The following is a 23,391-nucleotide window of genomic DNA, read 5'->3' as shown; positions in this document are numbered from 1 at the left end:
AGGAAAAGTGGATCGAAACCCTTAGTCCTGTTCCCAAGGGGGGTACAACGGCCTCCTTTATTCAGCTGGACTTACCCAAGTTTTTTATGTATTTTGACCCTTAGAACACGAATTTTTTGGGTAACAGTTAATCCGGATGTCGATAAGATTGTTATAAACAAAGAACTTGAAGAATTACATAACAGCGGTTTTTCGCAAAACAAAATATTTGTGTGTATTTTTTGGGTCATTCTGAGTAAAAAGTGTTCTTACATGTTTATTTGTAGGATGCATAGTTTTCGAGATAAACGCGGTTGAACGTTCAAAAAATCGAAAAGTTGCAATTTTTGAACCCGAATAACTTTTGATTAAAATATAAAATAGCAATTCTGCTTACCGCTAAGAATCAATTGTTTTATTGTTAAACAAAGCTATAAACACATAGTACTTGAGTAATGTTCTCAATGCATTTCTCATTTAAAATCGAACGAGTAGGCGAGTCTACAAACAGCAATTTCTACATAATATAATAGCCTGCATTAAAACGCATGCATTGACCACGGGAAACACTATTTCTTTTTAGCTTTGTTTGACAATAGAAAAATTAATTTTTAGCAATGAAAATAATCAAAACCGGTATAATTTGACTTGATCTTTCAAATGCGGTACGCAGAATTGCTATTTTATTTTTTAGTCAAAATTTATCCGGGTCGAAAAATTGCAATTTTTCGACTTTTTGAAAGTTCAACCGCGTTTATCTCGAAAACTATGCATCCTACGAAAAAACTTGTAAGAATATTTTTTGCTTAAAATGGCCCCAAAAATACAAAAAAATGTTTTGTTTTGCGAAAAATCGCTGTTATGTAATTCCTCAAGTTCTTTGTTTATATAGTTGGTTCGCTAAACTTAGACACAACTGGCTAGTGATTTTAGTAAGTAATTTTGCCAATTTGGTAAATTTGGCAAAAAAAAATAATTACTAAATAGTTAATAATTAACTAAATAGTTAGTAATTTTGCAAATTTTGGCAAAATTGGCCAAAAACAAAAAAATTACCCACTAAAATCACCGGCCAGTTGTGTCTGAGTTTAGCGAACCGACTATAACAATCTTATGGACATACGGATCAACTGTTACCCAAAAAATTCGTGTTCTACGGGTCAAAATACATAAAAAAAAACTTAAGTAAGTATATCTGAATAAAGGAGGCCGTTGTACCCCCCTGGCGACAGGACTACCTGGAAAAAAGGGATATGACAATACACAGTGCCAAATACATAGCATGGAACCTGATTATAAAACTTGGTGCTATTGATCCTAAGGAACATAAACTACTAGGAATATTGTAATGTTACAAACGTTATACGTTACATTTCTTTGAATAATTATTTTTTCCATTTTCTTTTGGTAGTTGTTTCATTTCAAAACATTCTTCATTGTTCTTTCATTCAAGTCAACAGCATCGCCAATTTGTTTACTTAAACACGGCAAGGGTTCGGCTAATGCATAGACCTAGGTTTCTGTGATCACTTGCTTTATTAATTCTTGAATATTTTTCTTTTCACTCAGAGGTTGATCTGATGGGCAACAATTTTTTCATCTACAAGTAGTAGAAAAAGAAAAGAAGAAAACCCCGTGGTTTAGAGAGGAAGTTAAGATAAAATGTGAAGAAAAGAAGAAAGCCTTTTTACAATACAGAACGAAACAAGCACAACAGGCATACAACCACTACAAACGAATCAGCAACGAAACGAATACTTTAGTGAGGCAAATAAAAAGGGAGCACTGGCAGAGTTTCTCAAAACAGATGGAACACGACATCTACGGAACACAAAAAGAAGTATGGAGAATGATCAGAGGGCAAAGAAAGGAGATGAACGAATTAATAAAAGCGAAACATATTCAGAAGGAAACATGGGCATTAAGAAGCATTAAGAAAATTAAAGAATAGAAAATCTCCAGGAGAGGACAGAATATCGAACGAACTCACTCCTAAAGTACGGAAGACAAGATCTAACTAAGCAACTACTAAAACTAATACAAAAAATAATAGAACAAAACAAAATACCACAAGAATGGAGATCAAGCATCCTAACACCTCGGTTCAAAAAAGGAGACAAATTGGACCCGGAGAATTACAGAGGAATTAACTTATTAAACACAACATTAAAATTAACAACTGAAGTGATAGCAAACAAATTGAATGAGATTATTACATTAGCAGAAGAACAACAAGGTTTTAGGTCGGAAGGTCATGCAATGATGCTATATTTATAATGGGGCAAGTTCAAGAGAAATCGTTGGAATACAACAAACCGGCATATTTGTTTCGTTGACCTTAAGAAAGCATTTGACAGGGCCACATTAAAGGACGTTATTCATTTTTTATACTCGGGAGAGGTACCTCTAGGAATAATTAAAACGATCGCAAACATCTACCAGAACAACACAATAAAAGTAAAAGTGGACGATGAATTAACTGACCCAATTAAAGCCGGCAATGGGATAAAACAGGGGGATTCCCTGAGTCCTTTATTGTTCAACCTGATCATGAACGAAATAATAAAAAAAGCAAGAACTAAAAAAGGATACCAAATGGGAGAAAAACAACTTCAAATAATCTCCTAAGCGGACGATGCAATACTAATCTCTCAACGTGAAGATGATTTACAACGTATGCTGCACCAATTCAACATAATTACCAGAAAATTTAACATGCCAATTTCCTCACAAAAGACAAAATGCATGGTTATAACAGCAGATCCAATAAGATGTAAATTGGAGCTGGAAGGTCAGATAATAGAACAAGTGATGGAGTTTAAATACCTATAGGCATCACACTATCTAGCTACGGAAGGCTCGAAACAGAAGTGGAAGATCAAGTGAATAGAGCAAACAGAGCCGCAGGTTGCCTGAATGACACAATATGGAGAAATAAAAATATCGGAAAAGAAATGAAAGGTAGAATTTACAAAACAGTCATCAGACCAATAATGACATACGCGGCAGACACACGACCCGACAAAAAGAGGACAAAAATATTGCTCGAAACAGCGGAGATGAAGGTAAGACTCTATGGGACAGAGCTAGAAGTACAGATATACGACGGAGATGCAAGGTGTATAACATTAATAACTGGGTAAGAAACAGAAGAATAGAACGGAATGACCACATAAGCCGAATGACAACAAATAGGATAGTCAGGACATCGAGAGATGGTTGCCCAATAGGAAAACGATCAGTGGAAGACCACGAAAACGATGGAACGACAACTTACTAGAGGCAAATTGAAAAAACAGACAGAGTCATGTCTATACAAAAAAAAGAAGAAGAAGAAGAAGAAGAAGAAGACAATTAGTAGGTACAGCCGAACTTTTTAAATTCACCAAAGAGTCATCAGATCAATAATAACATACGCGGTAAAAACACTACCTGACACCGAGAGAACAAAAAGAATGCTAGAAACAGCAGAGATAAAAACCCTTCGAAAAAACGATGGTAAAACACTGTGGAACAGAGTCAGAAGTACAGACGTACCACGGAGATGCAAGGTGGAGAACATTAATACTGGGCAAGGAACAGAAAAGTGAAACGGAACGACCACATAAGACATATGATAACTAATAGAGTAAGGACGGCGAGAGACGGTTCCTCAATGTGAAGACAATCAGTAGGAAGACTACGAAAACGATAGAACAATAAATTACTGGAGGCAAATCAATAAAGGAGACAGAGTCATTTCTACATAAAAAGGAACAGAAGAAACTTTTCAAATTGAATAATAATGACCAATACAGTATATATTTTTACTTTATCTTACGCAATCTACGAAGGAAGAAGAATGAATCAACGTTGTTTTATCCCCGTTTAGGCCTGACCCTCTTCACTAGTCTTCACTGTATGGAATCTACCTTTCAGGAGCATAGGGGTGGCATTTAAGATCTATCTACATCTATGCAATCTACAAAATGACTGCTCTTTTGTATGGAAGAGCATTGACCACATTTATTCTCCAACACTTCTACACGAAACATTTTAAATAACATCTAGTACATGTGGTGAGACCGCTCCGGTCTGAAAAAAATTCTGATTCGTTTTCTTTGTGGATTCCTATTCAAAAATATCCCCTTTAAACAAATCTGAAGGGTGCCGAGAGGAATTTTTGGGCAGAAATTGTTTAAACAATTTTTTTAAACAAATATAAAAGATCACGTTCTTTTGCTCTGAGATATATATTTTTAGGCTTTTGGGTCATTCTAAAGAAGAAAGGTATTTTGTAATTTTTCTAAAAAATTGATAGTTTTCGAGTTGTAAGCGATTTAAAATCTGAAAAATGTGAAAATACGCATTTTCGAGGCTTAAAAACTCATATTTAAATTAGTATTTTTGAGGTTGCCAGATACTTGATTTGAAGGTTAAACAATCATCTTCAACATTCTAAAGAGTGATCGCGTCTAACTTTAATTTATACAGTTGTTTTTTAATTGTTAAATATGCATGTTTATCCGATTTTTTTGCCGGTGCGGCGCGCTCTATTTCAAAAAGCTCTATTTTCCTTCGAAAAATATTTTTTCTAGATTCTTTGGGATATTCTAAATAAAATAAGTTTCTTGGCATTTTCTCAAAAGTTAGAAGCGATTTAAAATCCGAAAAATGACAAAAAACGTATTTTCGGTTTTTAAATCGGTTATTACTTTAAAACAATGCATTAACTTTTTAGAAAAATGCCAAGAAACTTTTTTTCTTTAGAATGTCCCAAAGAATCTATAAAAAATATTTTTCGGAGAAAAATGGGAGATTTTTGGAATAGGGCGCGCCGCACCGGCAAAAAAATCGGATGTACATGCATATTTAACAATTAAAAAACAACGATTTAGATTAAGACTAGACACGATCATTCTTTAGAATCTTGAAGCTGAATGTTTAAGCTTTAATTTAAGTACATATATGGCAACCTCAAAAATACTAATTCAAATATTAGTTTTTAAGCCTCGAAAATGCGTATTTTCGCATTTTTCAGATTTTAAATCGCTTATAACTCGAAAACTATAAATTTTTGAAAAAATTTACAAGATACCTTTCTTGTTTAAAATGGCCCATGAAACTTAAAAATATATGTTATGGAGCAAAAAACGTGATCTTTTGTATTTGTTTAATAAAATTGTTTAAACAACTTCTGCCCAAAAATTCCGCCCGGCACCCTTCATATTTGTTTAAAGGGGACATTTTTGAATAGGAATCCACAAAGAAACCGAATCACAAATTTTTCCAGACGGGAGCGGTCTCACCACATGGACTAAAAAAATAATGGTATAACTAGACCCAAATCCAGACATCCAGACATCCAAACATCCAAAATGAAAGTTATCCTCCAACACCAAATTGTTCTATATGGTCCACATAATGTTCAGAAAAAGGCACACTATTTTGAGCGTCGGGTTTGGGGGGGAGAGAGGGGGGAGAAATCGGTAAATTCGTAGTCTTTTACGTTTTTTGTCAATATTTCTAAAACTATGCGGTTTAGCATGAACAACCTTCTGTACAAAAATGTTCTACATTCAATTTGAAATAAAAAAAGGTCCTGTGCATAATCCTTCTAAAATGAATGGTTCCAAAGTTACGGAGGTAGTATAGTATAATTGGTCCAAAAAAGCTAACTCAGACATCCAAAGTAAAAGTTTTCCTCCAACACCAAATTGTTCTATATAGTCCACATATTGTTTAATAAAAAGTTACACCATTTTGAGCGTCCGGTTTGGGGGGGAGATGGGGGAGAAGTCGGTAAATTAGTAGTTTTTTTACGTTTTTCGTCAATATTTCTAAAACTGTCCTTTAGCGTATACAATGTTCTATACAAAAATGTTCTACATAAAATTTAATACAAAAAAGGTCGTATACATAATTGTTATAAAATCAACGGTTTCAAAGTTACGAAGGGTGAAAAGTGGAGGTTTTCGATACGTTTTATATTTGTTGGGCAATTTTTAATATTATTACTGAATGAAAGAAATTTTCTTTAACAGGATTGTGTTTTGTAAATAAAATTTGCTATTTCAGTGACCGATGGTATGTTAGTGATAAGCCCTTGAAGAAACGTCAACCTCACCACTCAAAATCATCATCAATTGCCCAAAAAATATAAAAAGTATCGAAAACCTCCACTTTACCCTCCGTATCTCTGGAACCGTTGATTTTATAACAATTATGTATACGACCTTTTTTGTTTTAAATTTTATGTACAACATTTTTGTATAGAACATTGCTTACGCTGAAGCATAGTTTTAGAGAAATATTGACGAAAAACGTAAAAACTACTAATTTACCGACTTCTCCCCCCCCCCCCCAAACCGGACACTCAAAATGATGTAACTTTTTGCTGAACAATATGCGGACCATATACTAGTAGAACAATTTGGTGTTGGAGGAAATCTTTTACTTTGGATGTCTGGGTTAGGCCTTTTTTTGGACCAATTACCTCCGTAACTTTGGAAGCGTTTATTTTAGAAAGATTATGCATAAGGCCTTTTTTATTTCAAATTTAATGTAGAACATTTTTGTATAGACGGTTGTTCATGCTAAACCGCATAGTTTTAGAAATATTGACGAAAAATTAAAATACTACGAATTTACCAATTTCTCCCCCCTCCCCCAAACTCGACGCGCAAAATGTGTGACTTTTTTTCTGAACATGATGTGGACCATATAGAACAATTTGGTGTTGGAGGAAAACTTTCACTTTGGATGTCTGGGTTATGCCATTTTTTGGATCAAAATTGTATCATACTAAAACTTATTATATAGGGTGTCCCAAAAGTAGCTAAACGGTCGAATATTTCGCGAACTAAACATCGGATCGAAAAATTGAAAAATACTTGTTTAATCATTTTCAAAAATCTATCCAATGACACCAAACACCAATCCCCACTATACCCCCCTGGAGGTGGGGTGGGGGGTAACTTTAAAATCTCAAATAGAAACCTCCAGTTTTTCTTGCAAATTTGGATTCGTTACGTAAAAGTAGGCAACTTTTATTCAAGACATTTTTTTGAAATGTGGATAGATGGCGCTATAATTGGGAAAAACGATTTATCCTGATGCCATAGGTAAATTATAGAAACTGTCTAAAATCTCCCGAAATAAACTTCCAAATGAGAAACCAAAAAACAGATTTTTAATCTTTTTCGAAAACCTATCGAATAACACCAAACATGATCCTCCAACCCACCCCCTGGAGGTGGGGTGGGGGGTAACTTTAAAATCTTAAATAGCAACCCCCACTTTTCATTGCAGATTCGGATTCGTCATAAAAAATTAAGCAACATTTATTCGAAACATTTTTTAAAATTTTTGATAGATGGCGCTAATAAATCATATTTTTCCAATTAAAGCGCCATCTATTAACAATCCTAAAAAATGTTTCGAATAAATGTTGCTTAATTTTTCATGACGGTTCCGAATCTGTAATAAAAAGTGGGGCTTGCTGTTTAAGATTTTAAAGTTACCCCCACCCCACCTCCAGGGGGGGTTGGAGGGTCACGTTTGATGTTATTCAAAAGGTTTTCGAAAAAGATTAAAAATCTGTTTTTTAGTTTCTCATTTGGAAGTACATTTCGTGATATACTAGACCGTTTCTATAATTTACCTATGGTATCAGGATAAATCGTTTTTTCCAATTATAGCGCACCTATCCACAGTTTGAAAAAATGTCTTGAATAAAAGTTGCTTACTTTTACGTAACGAATTAAAATCTGCAAGAGAAACTGGGGGTTTCCACTTAAGATTTTAAAGTTACCCCCACCCCACCCCCAGGAGGTGTAGTGGGGGTTGGTGTTTGGTGTCATTGGATAGATTTTTGAAAATGATTGAAAACGTATTTTTCAGTTTTTCGATGCGATGTTTAGTTCGCGAAATATTCGACCGTTCCACTACTTTTGGGATACCTTGTACTAAAAATACCCTTAATACATACCTGAATAATGTCGCCATGGTTTTGTCCGTTGGCAGTGAACGTGAGGTGGCAGAGAAACGGATATCTCGCTTCCGAAAGTTTCAGAACTTTCAGATCGTAAGTTTTGCCCACATCTCCATAATATGTCCGGTTACAAACTAAAAAACAACATTGTGTGAGAGGAAGAAGCTTATGTATACATATTTGGAAGTTAAATTAGGTTTGTGTCAGGTATTATATTATTTGATGTGGTAGATGACATGGTCAAGCTTTGAGTATGTATGGATTTTAGAAAATTTTGATTATTACCTTGTTCTAGAAATTACCTAGCGCAAATATGATATTAATATATCGGTATAAAAAATCACACATCAAAATATTTACAGTTGCTGAAAAGGCTTTGCATGGTTACATCACTAAAAATGTATTAGATTTTTTACATAATTTATAATAACAACAATATATACAATATATACAGAGCAATAACTTAATTAAACACCCCATACAAAATTCTAGGAAACATAATAGGCAGGAGACTTAAATTATGAGCTGAACGAATATTAGGAGAAAACCAAAACGGCTGTTTCGGCAGAGTGCCTTTTTCAAGTGATTTAGTTTACAATGTGTTTGCCTTTTTAAGGTCTTTAACTGAAGAGGTTGAGGAGTGGGGAGCTGTTTGTCTCGAGTTGGTCATTCAGAATTATATCAGTATTTTTTAATTGATTAATTTCCATAGATTCTAATAAAGATAGCTTAAGGCCTTTATTTTGAATATGCAGAATTTGAAACTCTTCATTAAAAGAATGATTATGATCTAGAAGGTGAATTGCGTATGTAGAAGTGTCTGTTTTTCTATTGTTGAAAGCCCTTTTGTGTTCTGCTATCCGTTTGTCAAAGGTTCTGCCAGTTTGACCGATGTAAGTTTTCGGACAGTCACCCACAAGTTAGTTTGTAGACACCACTCTGTAGTTGTTTTCTCTTTCGGCTCTTATTGTTCTTAATATATTTGCTTAAGTTGTTGTTAGTTCTGAAAGCTGGTGTTATTCCTTTATTTTTTATGTATCTGGCTATTTTTGTTGTTATCTTGCCAGTATATGTGATGAGCAGAAGGTACTAGGTTCTTTCTGTGGTGATGGATAGACTAATTTCTACCATACTAATAATAAACCTACCCATACTGACACAACTATACACAATTCATCATCCCATCCTACACAACACAAATTAGCAGCCTACCATAGCATGATACATAGACTGACAGAAATTCCCATGTCAAAAATAACTTCGAAATAGAACTGAACATCATTAAACAAATAGCAGTAAACAATGGCTATACCGAACAAACGATTAATAAAATTTTAAACCAAAAACTCCATAAGAAAGTCCTGAAATTAGTCTATCCACCACCACAGAAAGGACCCAGTACCTTCTGCTCTATCATATATACTGGCAAGATAACAACAAAAATAGCCAGATACATAAAAAGAAAGGAATAACACCAGCTTTCAGAAATATTAACAACTTAAGCAAATATATTAAGAACAATAAGAGAGAAAACTTACATCGGTCAAACTGGCAGAACCTTTGACAAACGGATAGCAGAACACAAAAGGGCTTTCAACAATAGAAAAACAGACATTTCTACATACACACTTTATCTTCTAGATCATAATCATTCTTTTAATGAAGAGTTTCAAATTCTGCATTAATCAAAATAAAGGCCTTAAGCTGTCTTTATTAGAATCTATGGAAATTAATCAGTTAAACAATACAGATATAATTCTGAATGACCAACTCGAGACAAACTGCTCCCCACTCCCCACCCTCTTCAGTTAAAGACCTTAAAAAGGCAAACACATTGTAAACTAAATCACTTGAGAAAGGCACCCTGCCGAAACAGCTGTAGTTACAAATAAATTTTGTGGAAGTATAGAAAACAAACGTTTTCAGTGTATTATTGTTATATAAAATGAACTTCCATCAAGTAACGGTCGAATCCATCAATTAAACCAAAACGGGTTCAGACCAGGAATATCGACAATTAATTCCATACATACAGTGGAGCAAATAATTCAAAAATCGGGAGAATACAACAGAGAAATACACCTCATATTAACAGATTTCAAAAGCGCTTTTGACAACATAAATCGAACGAAAATGATGGAGGAGCTAGAGAATCTTGTAATCCCACAAAAATTAAGACATATTCTAACCTAACAGTGAGCCTACAGAACACCACAGCAAAGATCAGTTTCAACGGAACAACTTCTAACGAAATCAATGTAAACTGGGCGTGAAACAAGGCGACTCTATCTCACCGACACTATTTAACCTGATTGTTGGAAGTAATAATAAGGACAAACTTTGCAAAAAAAACATTATTACAGATCAACTTCAACTAGTAACATATACAGATGATTTAGTCATCCTAGCGAAGACAAAGATGACACATCAGTCTATTGTCTGTAAAGATAGTTTCGTTTAGAATGACTAATTTTGACCACAGTACCAATTATTGGAAAATTTGTGAAAAGGTGTTAAACATATTTCTAAACACAGTCTTTTGTTGTACATACTAGACAAAGATTCGATGATTTTAATACGTACAAGGAATAAAAAGAAAGATAATTACTAAAGTGTTAGTATATTTGTCCAATTATAAAAAAAACATAGTAAAATAAAAAAGCGCGTTAGGATAAACTAGTATGGCCTAGGCCAAACTAGTTTGGCTATCGCGCGCGTAGGCCAAACTAGTTTGTCCTAGGCAAAACTAGTTTATCGTGATATAAATACACACACCTCAGGCCAAACTAGTTTGACCTAGGACGAACTAGTTTATCCTGATGTAATAAAGACTCACACTTCAGGATAAACTAGTACGGCCTAGTCTAAACCAATTTAGCCGAGTCGAAAGTAATTTAGCGAACATGTAAGGATTTTACATGCGGGGAATTCCTAAATCACGTCCCAACAGGGATGGCAAAACAATTATACATCGATATATTGTATCATAATATGATACATCGAATGAAGGTATTGATACATGCTATAAATCAATATATTTTTGTATAATTAAATAATATAAAAATAATAAATCAAAAGGTTTTCTCCAAAAATTAAAAGAAAAGATACACTTACGAATAGATTCGAGTACGAATTAATATTAACTTCACTAATTTTGAAAAAATGTGAAAACGTTAAATTATCCACGTCCGTCTGTCCGTCCGTCTGTCTGTCTGTCTGTCCGTCCGTGAACTCAACTGCTCCGTCATTATACCAGGTAGAATGACAAATTAGGTGTCAAGTGAAAGCTTAGAATCCAAGGATGGTACTAAAGGTGAGAAATTTGACCCAGGCTGTCTGTCCGTCCGACCGAGAATATAACTCAATATTATTGTTTGTTTGTTACGAATAAATATAATTTTAATAAAAATGATTATTTTTCCAAGCACAAAGTATTTTATTCAATTTATTATTTATCTTAAGCCGTACCAGTTCGTTGAATTACTTTCATCTTCTTGGCATTTTCCCATTATGAGTTTGCCGTTTTCAGCTTCCATATCACTCTATTTTCCCAGTCGTCATCTCTGAGCTCTCTATCTATCATAGCCTTCCCTATGTGAGTTTTTCATCTCACAACGGGTGTTCCTCTCCGTCTTCCTCCCCGCGGGTCCCAGTCCAGTAATCTTTTCGGCCACCTGTGCTCCTGCATTCTTTGTACATGCCCGTACCATTTCAGGGCTCTACTTTTACTACCACAACTTCTTTATAATTGAGCATTCTACTTTAATTCTGTTTCATATTTCCTCTGTTTTTATTCTATCCTACCTGGTAATTTGTAGACACCTTCTCATAAACTCCAATTTAACTGTTCGTATTTAATTTCGTATTATTGTTGTCACTGGCCTTTCTTCCGCTCTTTTAGGATAATATTCAGCATTCTGCCCTGAAAAATCCTTTTTGTTTTCTTTAGTTAGAGTGTTCTTCCATATCACTCAATGGAGTGCTTCGTGGCTTGTTTTCCCTGAACTATTTTCATTTCTATATCTTTCATACAAGTGCCATCTCGGTTTATTATTTACCCTAAATACTTAAAAGTCTGACAACTCTTAGTAATGTCACATAGTTTAATTTTATTATATTATTACATACTTTTATTCATTTCACAATACTATATACAATCATATCCTTCACACATATATCTACCTCACTAACAGTAATCTTTAGTTATTTAATTTTGTTAACAATTATTTTCCAACTTTTAACAGACATAATTATTCATTGCAATAGTATAATAATAAATTTAACACAATATATAGCAACCTTTTGTGTATATATTGTTTTCTCGCAATATTCTACCGTTTACCTTCAACCTGTTGCCTGCTTGCCTTGTTAGGCAACCAACATTTCATCACATAAAAATACTCTTAAATTCTGGTTTTTTCGGTTTGTTTAGCTTTGTTTTTCCACGCAAGTATAATTACCTTTTATTATGTAGTGTATTTCCTTGTTTCAACAAAACTCAACTTTCATCTCGTCATTTCACATCCTATGACGTCACAACTTAAACCATGTAATATATCTGCATTAAATTTAATGAATCTATAAGTTATTCTGGAATAGAGAGTTGCTAATTTAAACTTTACAGTAGATTTTATTATTCAAATAATTTAAATTATTTTTGCAGACAAACCTTTGCATTTTATGAAAAAATCCAAAATCAAATGAAACTTTAACCAAAAATTGGCTTTATCTTGTCATGTCATGTCACCCTTGTCAAATTGTATATCCACTTCCTAATTTCTCAGTTGGTCTGTGCCCATTGAATTGGCAGGTACCTAGCATCTTCGAGCAGGGAACCATGGCACCCTTTTAGAATGTGTTCCACTTTATTTATCAACATCGACTTGTAGTCATAACATTTTAATATATTACATTATGTAAACCATATACGATGATGCTAACACTATTTACAGTGTGCTAGTTTCAAAATACTCGGCAGGATGTAAGTATTCCCACATTTTTCATTTCAACAGTCACAGTTTTAAACTTTTGCTTTAAACTAACGTGGAAATACTTCATTCTAGGCACTGAAGATGTTCTGTTTAGAACGAAAACGTTCTGCAATCCATGACATTTTATAGTTTTAAATAAACGATTTTATACCAGAATACATCTCGAAGTTTTTAATTCTGTATTGGTTTTTTAAACTATGGTATACAGCCAACTATTGGGATTTTCCCATTGATTTTTTTTTTCTTAATAGTGTCTTCTAAACTTACGTTTAAATCAGCAACCAATCTGTAATCAATTATGTACCTACTTTCGACTAGATTAAATTGGCTTAGACTAGACTAGTTTCATCATCAATGGTGCTACAGCCCTATGAAAGAGCCTCGACCTTCCCAAGCCTATTACGTCAGTCAGTCCTATCCCATTACCAGCCGTTGCCAGTTTGCTGCGCCTATTTTTCTCCCATCCTCATCTACACCATCCTTCCATCTAAGTTTTGGCCTACCCCTATTTCTAGGGGTAGGCCTAGGGCCTATGGCCCCTATTTGGCCTACCTCCTCCGCCAAATACCATTTTCACAGATGCCACCGAATATTCCTCTCAGAATCCTTCTTTTAAATATAAGCAGAAGGTTTTCATCTGCCTTGGAGATGGTCCATGTCCCCGATCCATATGTTAACACTGGTTGTGTAAAGGTTTTGTATATGGTTATTTTTGTTTTTTGGCTTAAGTTTCTGCTTCTCATATGTCTACTCATTCCAAATAGCATTTGTTCTCTAGGATTATCCTTCGCTTGAAATCATTTCATCTAAAATTGGTGGAGGAGGTAGTCAAACCAATGGGCGCCGTAAATTATCGCGCCGTAAAAAATCGCCCGTGTGGCCAAAGCCTAAATGTTTTAACCAAGGCATTCTCCTTCTTTCCACATTCCTTCCTTCTCTTATCTTTCCCTGTGCCACACACACACATTTAAAATTGCCTAATCTGTATACCTAGATAAATTTTGTGAATACTATTCGAAGCAATCTGTTTATTTTAGCTACATAATTTTTTGTAAACCTTCGTAAGAGTCTAAATTGCTAAAAATATAATCTTTACAATAATTTCAAAACTCAAATTACTATCACTATCACTTTCCTAGACAAACTTTTCCATCAGTGGCTTCACTCATGTGGCTTCTCTTTATTTAAAAACCAACTCGTTTGAAAGTGCTACCAGTGTTAAGCGCTCATCAGCATGCAGTTACAACACAATTAGTTTGGGACTCTAGATCAGATGTCCGAATACATAATTAGAACATTTACAATTCGCCTATCATACATTTCGACAAACTAACAACTCATGGAATTCGTTCGGAATTTCGAACAGATTTCAATAAAGTCACTACGCATCTGTTGAAATCTGTAGATGTGTTGACATATTAATGTCGATTAGAAAATCATTGGACTGGATTAAATTTATTTGTAAATAGCTATTATTGCGGTAAAGAAATCAATAGTCTTAAGCATTTTAAGAATAAGCATTCGTTGCTCCATGATCTTTTAGGTTTACTTCTCTCTCTTCTACCTATGGGTTTCTCTCTACGTACATACCATTTTTATAGCAATATTTTAATATTTATTTTTATTGAGGTATTTTTTTCCTTCCCTATTTCTTATTTTATCAATTCTCCTTCCTTGACACCTTTATGGCATACCATATAGCTAGTACCTCTTTTATTATTATGTATTTACATTTTTTTATAGATGGAAATAAATATGGAAAAAAGAAAAAGAATTGACGGCATAAATCTAAATTGACTAAACAACAAATAATATCTTCATGTACAAAAAACAAATAGCGTAGTTTTACCCAAATTTCAGTTCCTTCCAAACGTGAGGTTAAAGTACAAACGTGATGAGATAATAATGTCAGATCCACCTTTTGGTGATTGAAAAAACTCCCCAACAAACCGGCCTCCGTAGAAGAATAAAACGCGGCGCAAATTGAACCTAGCGAGTCACAACCTGCGCCGGCGGGACGGGTGACCTGTGCAGTTATTTTTCTAGCGCACCGCATATTGAACACAAGGCAACCCGACCGTCGGCTGCCGCCGTAACGAATAGAGACGGGCAAAATCAGTGCCGACGTGTAACCGTTACTTTTGATAACGGTTCTCAGTGGTACTGAATACAAATACTGATTACAAAATACTGATGTATCTGATCCTTGTACCGAATTGAGTAGGTAACTAAAAAACGGTAGTACCGTACTTGTAACTAGTAACGTTTTAAAAATATCTTACACGTCCCTAGTAGTCGTAGCGGTATGACTTTCGAAAACATCGAATTTGATCATAAGCGGGTGCATAAAAAGATATCTTAAGCGCTGGTTTCCCCGAAAGCGGTGCCGACAAACTACGACCATGACACTGCGATGAATGACGTCATAAAAAACTGTACCATGCAAAATAATAGCAGTGGTTTCCAAGGACGCGTTGGTAGCCACCGCTTGCTGAATTTGCACATTCCATTGCCACAGTGAAGAACCTTGAAGTTTTCACCATAATCTGACGTAATTCATCGCAGTGCTACGGTCGCAGTTTGTTGGTGCCGCTTTCGAGGAAACCAGCGCTTTACACTGAGTATTTTATTTCTTCATACCTTTATAATAACAAGCATAAGTTAAACACTGCATTGATTGTGATGGCAAAAACGGTTCGCACGTTCGCAAAATCAGTGAGGACATGTAACGGTTACTTTTGATACCGGTTCTAAGTGGTACTGATTACAAAATACTGATGTATCTGATCCTTGTATTTACTGAATTTAGTAGGCAACTTAAAATCGGTGGTTCCGTACTTGTAACTAGTAACGTTTTAAAAATATCTTACACGTCCCTAGTAGTCGTAGCGGTATGACTTTCGAAAACATCGAATTTGATCATAAGGAGGTGCATAAAAAAATATCTTACAGTGAGTATTTTATTTCTACATACCTTTATAAAAACAAGTATAAGTTAAACCCTGCATTGTTTTAAATGGGATTTTTGCTGATTATGTATTTTGCTAAAATATTAAATAACACAAAAAATACAATTCACAACCATCATTTAATTTTTAACGATAAACAAAAGTCTAATATGATGACAAGTTTGAAATTGATCGACTTTGTCGATAACAGTGTCATTAGCAGATATTTTTAAATACCATCAATCATTTTCCAATGATTGTGTGGATTTAAGAAATGCATACTAAACAATGTTTTTACCTGTATAAAGGAGATTATAATTAAGACACATTATGGTACTCCTTATTTTTCAAATAATATGCTCTTGTAAACGCTTAACTTTGATTTATTGGCTAAACCTACATTAGATACGTCACAAGAAATTAAAAATAATTAACATGTAATAAATTCACTGTTTTAATCATATATATTATATTCCCTACTATTGCAATATAATATTTAAACGAATAAACGAAAACTTGTTGAGTAGTGCTGATTGATACAACAGAGCAATAAAATGTTATTCATAAAGATAGTGTAAAATATATCGCCGCTTATCTGGTCCGCTGGTAATAAAGTTATCAGCATTTAATTGCAAAACGGTCTCTTAGCTGGAAAATACTTGTAAATGCCATCCGTATTCATTTCAGATACTTCCATCTCGCAAACAAAAACACGTAAAAATTAACATCTGGCGGTCAGTCACCCGTCCCAAACACAAGAAAACTGTTCGATGACGACAAACCTTCCCAGGCGAGACCTGCGAACGCATGAACTGATAGTAGGATGCGCAGAACGGTCTACGCAGTCCGCCGACGCAGGTTGTGTCTGGCTTAGGATCAATTTGCGCCGGGAGTACATCTTTAACGCAAATGTTTGATTTATATCTACTAAACTGGGTCAGTGTTTCGGACGCATTGTTTTGTGAAGGCACCAGTTTTGATTATTTGTGTTTGTGTATTAAGTTGTTTAATAAGTACTTTACGCAAACAATTATTATTTCTACAAGAGAATTCTTAAAGTTATTTGCTTCCGACAAGGGACACAACAACTTCTACTCATGTTTCATATTATACCTTTTTTTGTGTATCTTCCCACATGTGTATATATAAAATTAATTTACGATAAACAATTAGCGTATACATATTCAAAAAATGTTACAAATGATTTAGAGATGGAAAAAACCTACCAGTTATAACCATTTACCGGTTGTTTTTTGTCTCGGTTATAACCGGTTTTTTTATTTTAAAGTAATAACTGGTGAAAAACCGGATAAGTGGAAAAAATAATGAATTCAGAAAAAAAATGGGGAAATCTTTACTTCCACACGCACGAATGAGAAATTTTAAGCTGACCGAAACCCATTTGACAACATTCATGACTGATTTCTATATTCATATGGATTGACTCAAATGTCAAGATTAAAGCTCAATATAAATGTAACCTATTGGGTATTGGCTATTGACTAAAAAACCGAAAACCGGTTTTTGAAATAACCGGTTTTTTAACCGGTTACAACCGCCAGGTTAAACCGTAGGTGAAAAAAACCGGTATAATCGAAAACCGGTGTTTTGTCAACAACCGCCATCCCTACAAATGACATTCAAAATAACTTACGTTTTGTTGAATTAAAAAAAAAAAAATTATTTAGCTTAATACCTCGACAACTAATTGCATTGACATGGTACAGGGATTTCGCAATCATACAGTATAAGGTGTAGCGTATGTGTTGAGTAAATGTCTTATTACTTAGTAAAGTCGACTCCATTGTCTTTACAAAGAGACGCTTATTGTATCCTAGCGTCCTTTGGTTCCTCCGGTAAGTTCGGATCCAACAAGGATGTTGGAATTAAACGATAAAATAATACTATTTTTCATCAATAATACTTTTATTTTCCGCTTTTTCTTTTTTTTCACTTATCATACAATATACAAATTACAGAGTTTATCTCCTGTTTCCTTTTTCACTCTCTAAGTACTACAGTTTAAAGTTATTTTTGTGAATGGCAATTTTACAATAATTGTTATCTATAATAGTGTTATGTAAAATAAACATCAGAAATCATAAATTAAACCACAGAGATCAGAATATACAGGGTAGCGAGAAAGTATGGAAACACGGTAATTTCTCGGAAACCGCTTGAACGATTGTTATAGATTTTGGTGGGTAAGGGTATTCTAATACGGCCGACATTATGGTGGTAATTACATTGTTGTCAAATTTTTAGTTTTTCTGGAAATCTAATGAAGTTTCTTATTTTAAATAGAATACCCTGTATATTTTTTGCGTTTTGAAGTCGTTAGGAAATACTGATTATTTTTCGTGTTATGTTCCCTATACCTAAATTTCATAATTTCGGAGTTATTGCTACATTTATTTAAAAAAAATTTTAAAAAAATTATAAAAATTTATTTTTTTGGACCGGGTAGATAATATTTAAGGTTCTTTAAGTCATTGGGAACAAAAAAAGTATTTTGTAATTTTCCTCAAAATTTAATCGTTTCCTAGTTATAAACAATTTAAAACTGAAAAAAATCGAAAAAATACGATTTTCTGGGTTCAAAAACATAAGTAAAAAATATTATTTTTGAAACTATGAAGTGCCTAAATTTAAGTTCAAACCTTATTTTATCAGATGCTGATAAGTGATTTGGTCTTATTTCATTCTAAAACATTATTTTTTAGTTAATGCAGTCCAATAGCCCGTCCTCAAATATGAGCTTTATTAACGTTTAAACAAACAACAATGTTTTAGAATAAAATATGCCAAAATTTCTTGTAGAGATCTGATAGAAAAAGGTTTGAGCTTGAATTTAGGTACTTTGTAATTTTAAAAATGATTTTTTTACTTTTTGAACCTTGAAAATCGTCATTTTTCGATTTTTTTTTCAGTTTTAAATTGTTTTTAACTCGGAAACGATTAAATTACAATATTATATTAAGTATGGAGAACGGTAAGGGTTTTATACCGATCGAAGACAATTGTTTGGAGGAGGAGCGGTACGACGACTCCAATTATTGTCTGAGATCGGTTACCCTTAACGTTCGACATGCTTATAACGTTTTTTGTACGATTGATACCATTATAAATTATAAAATTAAACATTTTCGTCATATTGACTAGTTTCATTCATTTTATCAAGATAGATACTTTGGTTGTCAGGTAGTAACTAGGGTGCATAAAAACAATGGAGAATTGAGTTTTTATTTAGTTGTCAATAATTTTAAGTACAATTTTGATTATTATAAATTAAAATATGAGCGAAAGTGAATTTGAAGAAATTGAACGGGCTTGGGAAGAAGGGTGTTCCGCAATTATTCCCGAAAAATCCAAAATCCGTTATCAAAATACCTACCAAAGTTTTAAAAAATGGTGCGAAGGCAAGAATTTAAGAATCGAAGAAAAGACTCTATTGACATATTTCGTTCAAAGACATATGCAGTTGAAAGCTCCTGGAAGCCTCTGGGCAAAATATTCAATGATTAAATCCACCGTTTTTCTTTATGATGGCATTGATATTTCCAAGTTTTCAACTTTGATCGCGTATTTGAAGAGAAAAAATGTTGGCTATAGGCCTAAGTAAGCAAGCATTTTTACACGGGAGCAATTTGAAAAATTTATGATGGAAGCACCGGATGAAGAATTTCTAGTTCACAAATAATTTAACAAATTGTACCATAAGTTTCAATATTAATAAATAATTCGTTAGTTTTCTTTATTCATTCAAAAAATAAATTAAAATAAATAAATAAATAAATTAAATAAGAGATTTTTTAACTCGACGGTAAGTGAATTACTTACCGTCGAGTTGGAGTACTTACCGTCGAGTTGGATTACTTACCGTCGAGTTGCTAGTAAATGTCACCTACTGACGTAAAATCTGTCACGGTAAACAGTCAAAAATGATCAATCGTGCAAAAAAGAACTTTTTTGTTCCCAATGATCCAAAGAATCTAAATTAATGTCTACCTGGGCTGAAAAAGTTGATTTTTATAAATTGTTAATTTTTTTAAATAAATGTAGCAATAACTCCGAAATTATGGCATTTAGTAGGGATGGGAAAAACTTACCAGTTTTAACCTAAAACCGGTTTTACGGGTTTTTTGTCCTGGTTATAACCGGTTTTTTCTTTTTAAAGTAAAAACCGGTTATTAGGTTTTTACGGTGATTAGGATTAGGTTAGGTATTATTTTGGATCCCAATCATAATTATTATTCTCAAGTAATTACTCCAAACAAAACCCTAATTCAAATTTTATTTTATAAATACAGAAGCCAACTGAAAGTGCAAACTCACATCAGCGAGAAACAATTAAGTTTTATTATAATATTTGGTTGAAAAGATATTTGTAATCATAATATTTACATAAGAAGTGATTTGGTTGAAGTAGACGCAAATATCATCTATTTTTTCACACTTGGCTCTTGACATTGAAAGTGGGTGAATGACTTTTTCTGATTACCAAAAATAATGTTCTGACTATGAATATCGAATTACCGATTACGAATACGAATCTCCAAGGGTTTCCCTACGTTTTCAAAACGACACAAACATACAGGAAGTATTAAATGAGTTAAAATGTACCTATTATACAAATATACAAACGAGTTAAAAGAAATATATTATAAATTTTTTTTGATGGAATTATTAAAAATTGTCTTTTATTTATATTGATATTGATGTTCTTTCGATAGTACTAATTTTGATTATATTGATATCGAGTATCGAGTCGAGTGTAGTATCGCAAACTAAAGTGCATTGTAAATGTAACATTGTAACCTATTGGATTAAAAAAACTGAAAACCGGTTTTTGGAAAAACCGGTTTTTTGGTCGGTTATAACCGCCAGGTTAAACCGTAAGCAAAAAAAACCGGTATAACCGAAAACCGGTGTTTTGTCAAAAACCGCCATCCCTAGCATTTAGGTATAGGAAACATAACATGAAAAATAATCAGTGTTTCTTAAGGACTTCAAAATGCAAAAAATATACAGGGTATTCCATTTAAAATAAGAAAGTCCATTAGATTTCCAGAAAAACGGAAGATTTGACAACAATGTGATTGCCACTATAATATCGGCCGCATTAGGACACCCTTACCCACCAAAATTTATAAAAATCGTTCGAGCGGTTTCGGAGAAATCACCGTGTTTCCATACTTTCTCGCTACCCTGTATAAAACAGTGATTAGACCGGTGCTCATGTATGGGTGTGAGACGTGGACTCTGACCAAAGCAATTAAAAGAAAACTTAGATGTTTTGAGAGAAAAATCCTCAGAAGAATGTTTGGACCTTATCACGACACTAATAGCAACCAATACCGAATGAGAACAAATGCTGAGGTCATGCAGATGTATAGGGCGAGCGACGTAGTCTAAGAAATTAAATCACAGCGTCTAAGATGGGCTGGCCATGTCCATAGACTCCCTTATAACTGCCTTGCCAAGCTGATATGAGAGGAAGCCCCCACCCGAAGAAGGCTCTTAGGACGCTCACGAATGCGATGGTGAGACAATATATGGTAAAATTTAAGAACAATGGGGCTTTTGAAATGTGGCTTTATCGTCGAATCCTGAAGATATCTTATACCGACCACATTACTAATCAGGGTGTTTTTAGAAAGGGAAAAGAAAAAAGAGCTGTTTATCAAAATAAAACAGCCAAAATCGAATACTTCGATCACATCATGAGGAACAGTGAAAAATATGGACTGCTGCAACTAATCTTGCAGGGAAAAGTAGAAGGAAAGCGAGGACCAGGAAGGTGAACGATTTCCTGGCTGAAAAATCTACGTACGTGGTTCAACACAACAACAACAACAAATCTTTTTAGAGCAGCAGTGTGCAAAGTACAGATTGCCATAATGGTCGCCAACATCCGAAACGGATAGGCACTACAAGAAGAAGAAGAAGAATAAGAAGAAGAAGAAGAAGAAGAAGAAGAAGAAGAAGAAGAAGAAATAGGGGCTATCCACTAACCCAACTATCATGGACGACCGTTCGAGATGGAAGCAAGTTGTGCAGTCAGCCAATACCCACTCCGGGTTGTAGTGCTACCAGAAGAAGAAATAAAATAAACCAAGCGAAGAAAACCACTGGAAAACATTTACACTTGAAACCAATATAACTTACCTTTATATACCTTACCCCGTGCTTGAAGATGATTTAGAAATAACAACAAAAGACGAGTACACAGCACTCATACCGATTGAGACACACTAAGGGCCAATTTCTCATATCGAGTTCAACTCCAGTTTAACCTGAACTTCTAGTAAACGTCAGTTTAAAGTCAAAATCGTCTTTCTCAATTCGCACGTTCAACCGATGGCAGTTTAAACTTGAACGATGCTTGAACGGTAGAATTCGGCCGTTCAAAGATTTCAGAACTCAGTTCAGATGATTTCATGGACTACGCATGCGTTGTATTAACACGAAACGCTGTCATAATATTAATATATTATCCTATTTTATAAACGATTTTATTATCCAAGCCTAACGATAAACGATAACATTATTTCTGTTTTTATAATATTTATTTATAATTATTAAAATGACTATTTGACTATAAATACTTAAATTTAACTTTATTCAAGAACAGCATAAAAAAGGTAGTTCAAAATGGCGACAGTTTTTTACCTTTTGTCATCTATTGGCATTTCTCGAAAGCTGTAGAACGAGCGCTGACATGAACGTGAAATGAGAAATGCATTCCAAACAAAACCACAGATCACCGGTGAACCTGGTTCAACTGAACCATAGATTAACGCAGGTATGAGAAATCGACCCTAAAAGAATGCGCCGAAAAGCATTATTTTACCGATTTCGGTAAAAACTTTATACGGTTTCATATAATGGTTTTCATAAACTGAACTAAACCTTCTAAACGCATTTGGAATGGTTGGTAAGTAGGGTAGTAAATTCGGTTGCAGTACTTCACCAATATATCGTCGAGCTATCCGAGTGCTGTTAATAAGAATTAGAGGTGATCTCCTTCCCAAACATATAGCACCCTATACCATCCCAGGCAACCAAGTGACATCGATAACGTCAAGGAAGCTTCAGTTTTTGGTTGAATATATACACGTGTTTGAACATTACGTCATATAGACGTCTTTTGTAGGTGATTTTAAATACGTAAGATTAATGACGTTAAAATACGTTTAAAAAGACGTTTAATTGCAGACAGCCTCAGTCTGACGTCACAAAATTGGGAGGAGCTTATTGACTTTGACTCCAAACGATTTCATTTATAACGTTAAATTGTTATAAGAAATTTTTTATTGTTTACGTGCTTTGTTTGGTAAAATTATACTTTTCATTTAGATTTAAATGAAAAAACGTGTTAATTAAGAGATTTTTATTCGTTTTGCTCAGGTGAGTTAGTTTAATGCCGTAATTCTTCTTGCAAACTTTTGGAGTTATGTTTTTGGTATTTATTTTCTGTTAATGAACTAATTATGCGTTA

The 23,391-nt window shown here is 34.0% G+C and overlaps 1 protein-coding gene across 1 annotated transcript in view; it reads right to left on the bottom strand.

Annotated features, from left to right (window-relative positions):
* The window catches only part of LOC114329744 (uncharacterized), an 83,828-nt gene that overhangs the window by 10,391 nt on the left and 50,046 nt on the right, over nt 1-23,391 (bottom strand). Inside the window, exon 2 of the mRNA XM_028278939.2 lies at nt 7,949-8,085. Within this exon, the coding sequence (XP_028134740.2) occupies nt 7,949-8,085 (137 nt within the window). The remainder of the gene's footprint in view (nt 1-7,948; nt 8,086-23,391) is intronic.

The sequence above is a fragment of the Diabrotica virgifera genome, chromosome 2, assembly GCF_917563875.1.
Source record: "Diabrotica virgifera virgifera chromosome 2, PGI_DIABVI_V3a".
Lineage (NCBI taxonomy): Eukaryota > Metazoa > Arthropoda > Insecta > Coleoptera > Chrysomelidae > Diabrotica > Diabrotica virgifera.
The sequence above is the reverse complement of the archived record's forward strand: the minus strand, read 5'-3'. Positions and strand labels throughout refer to the sequence as shown.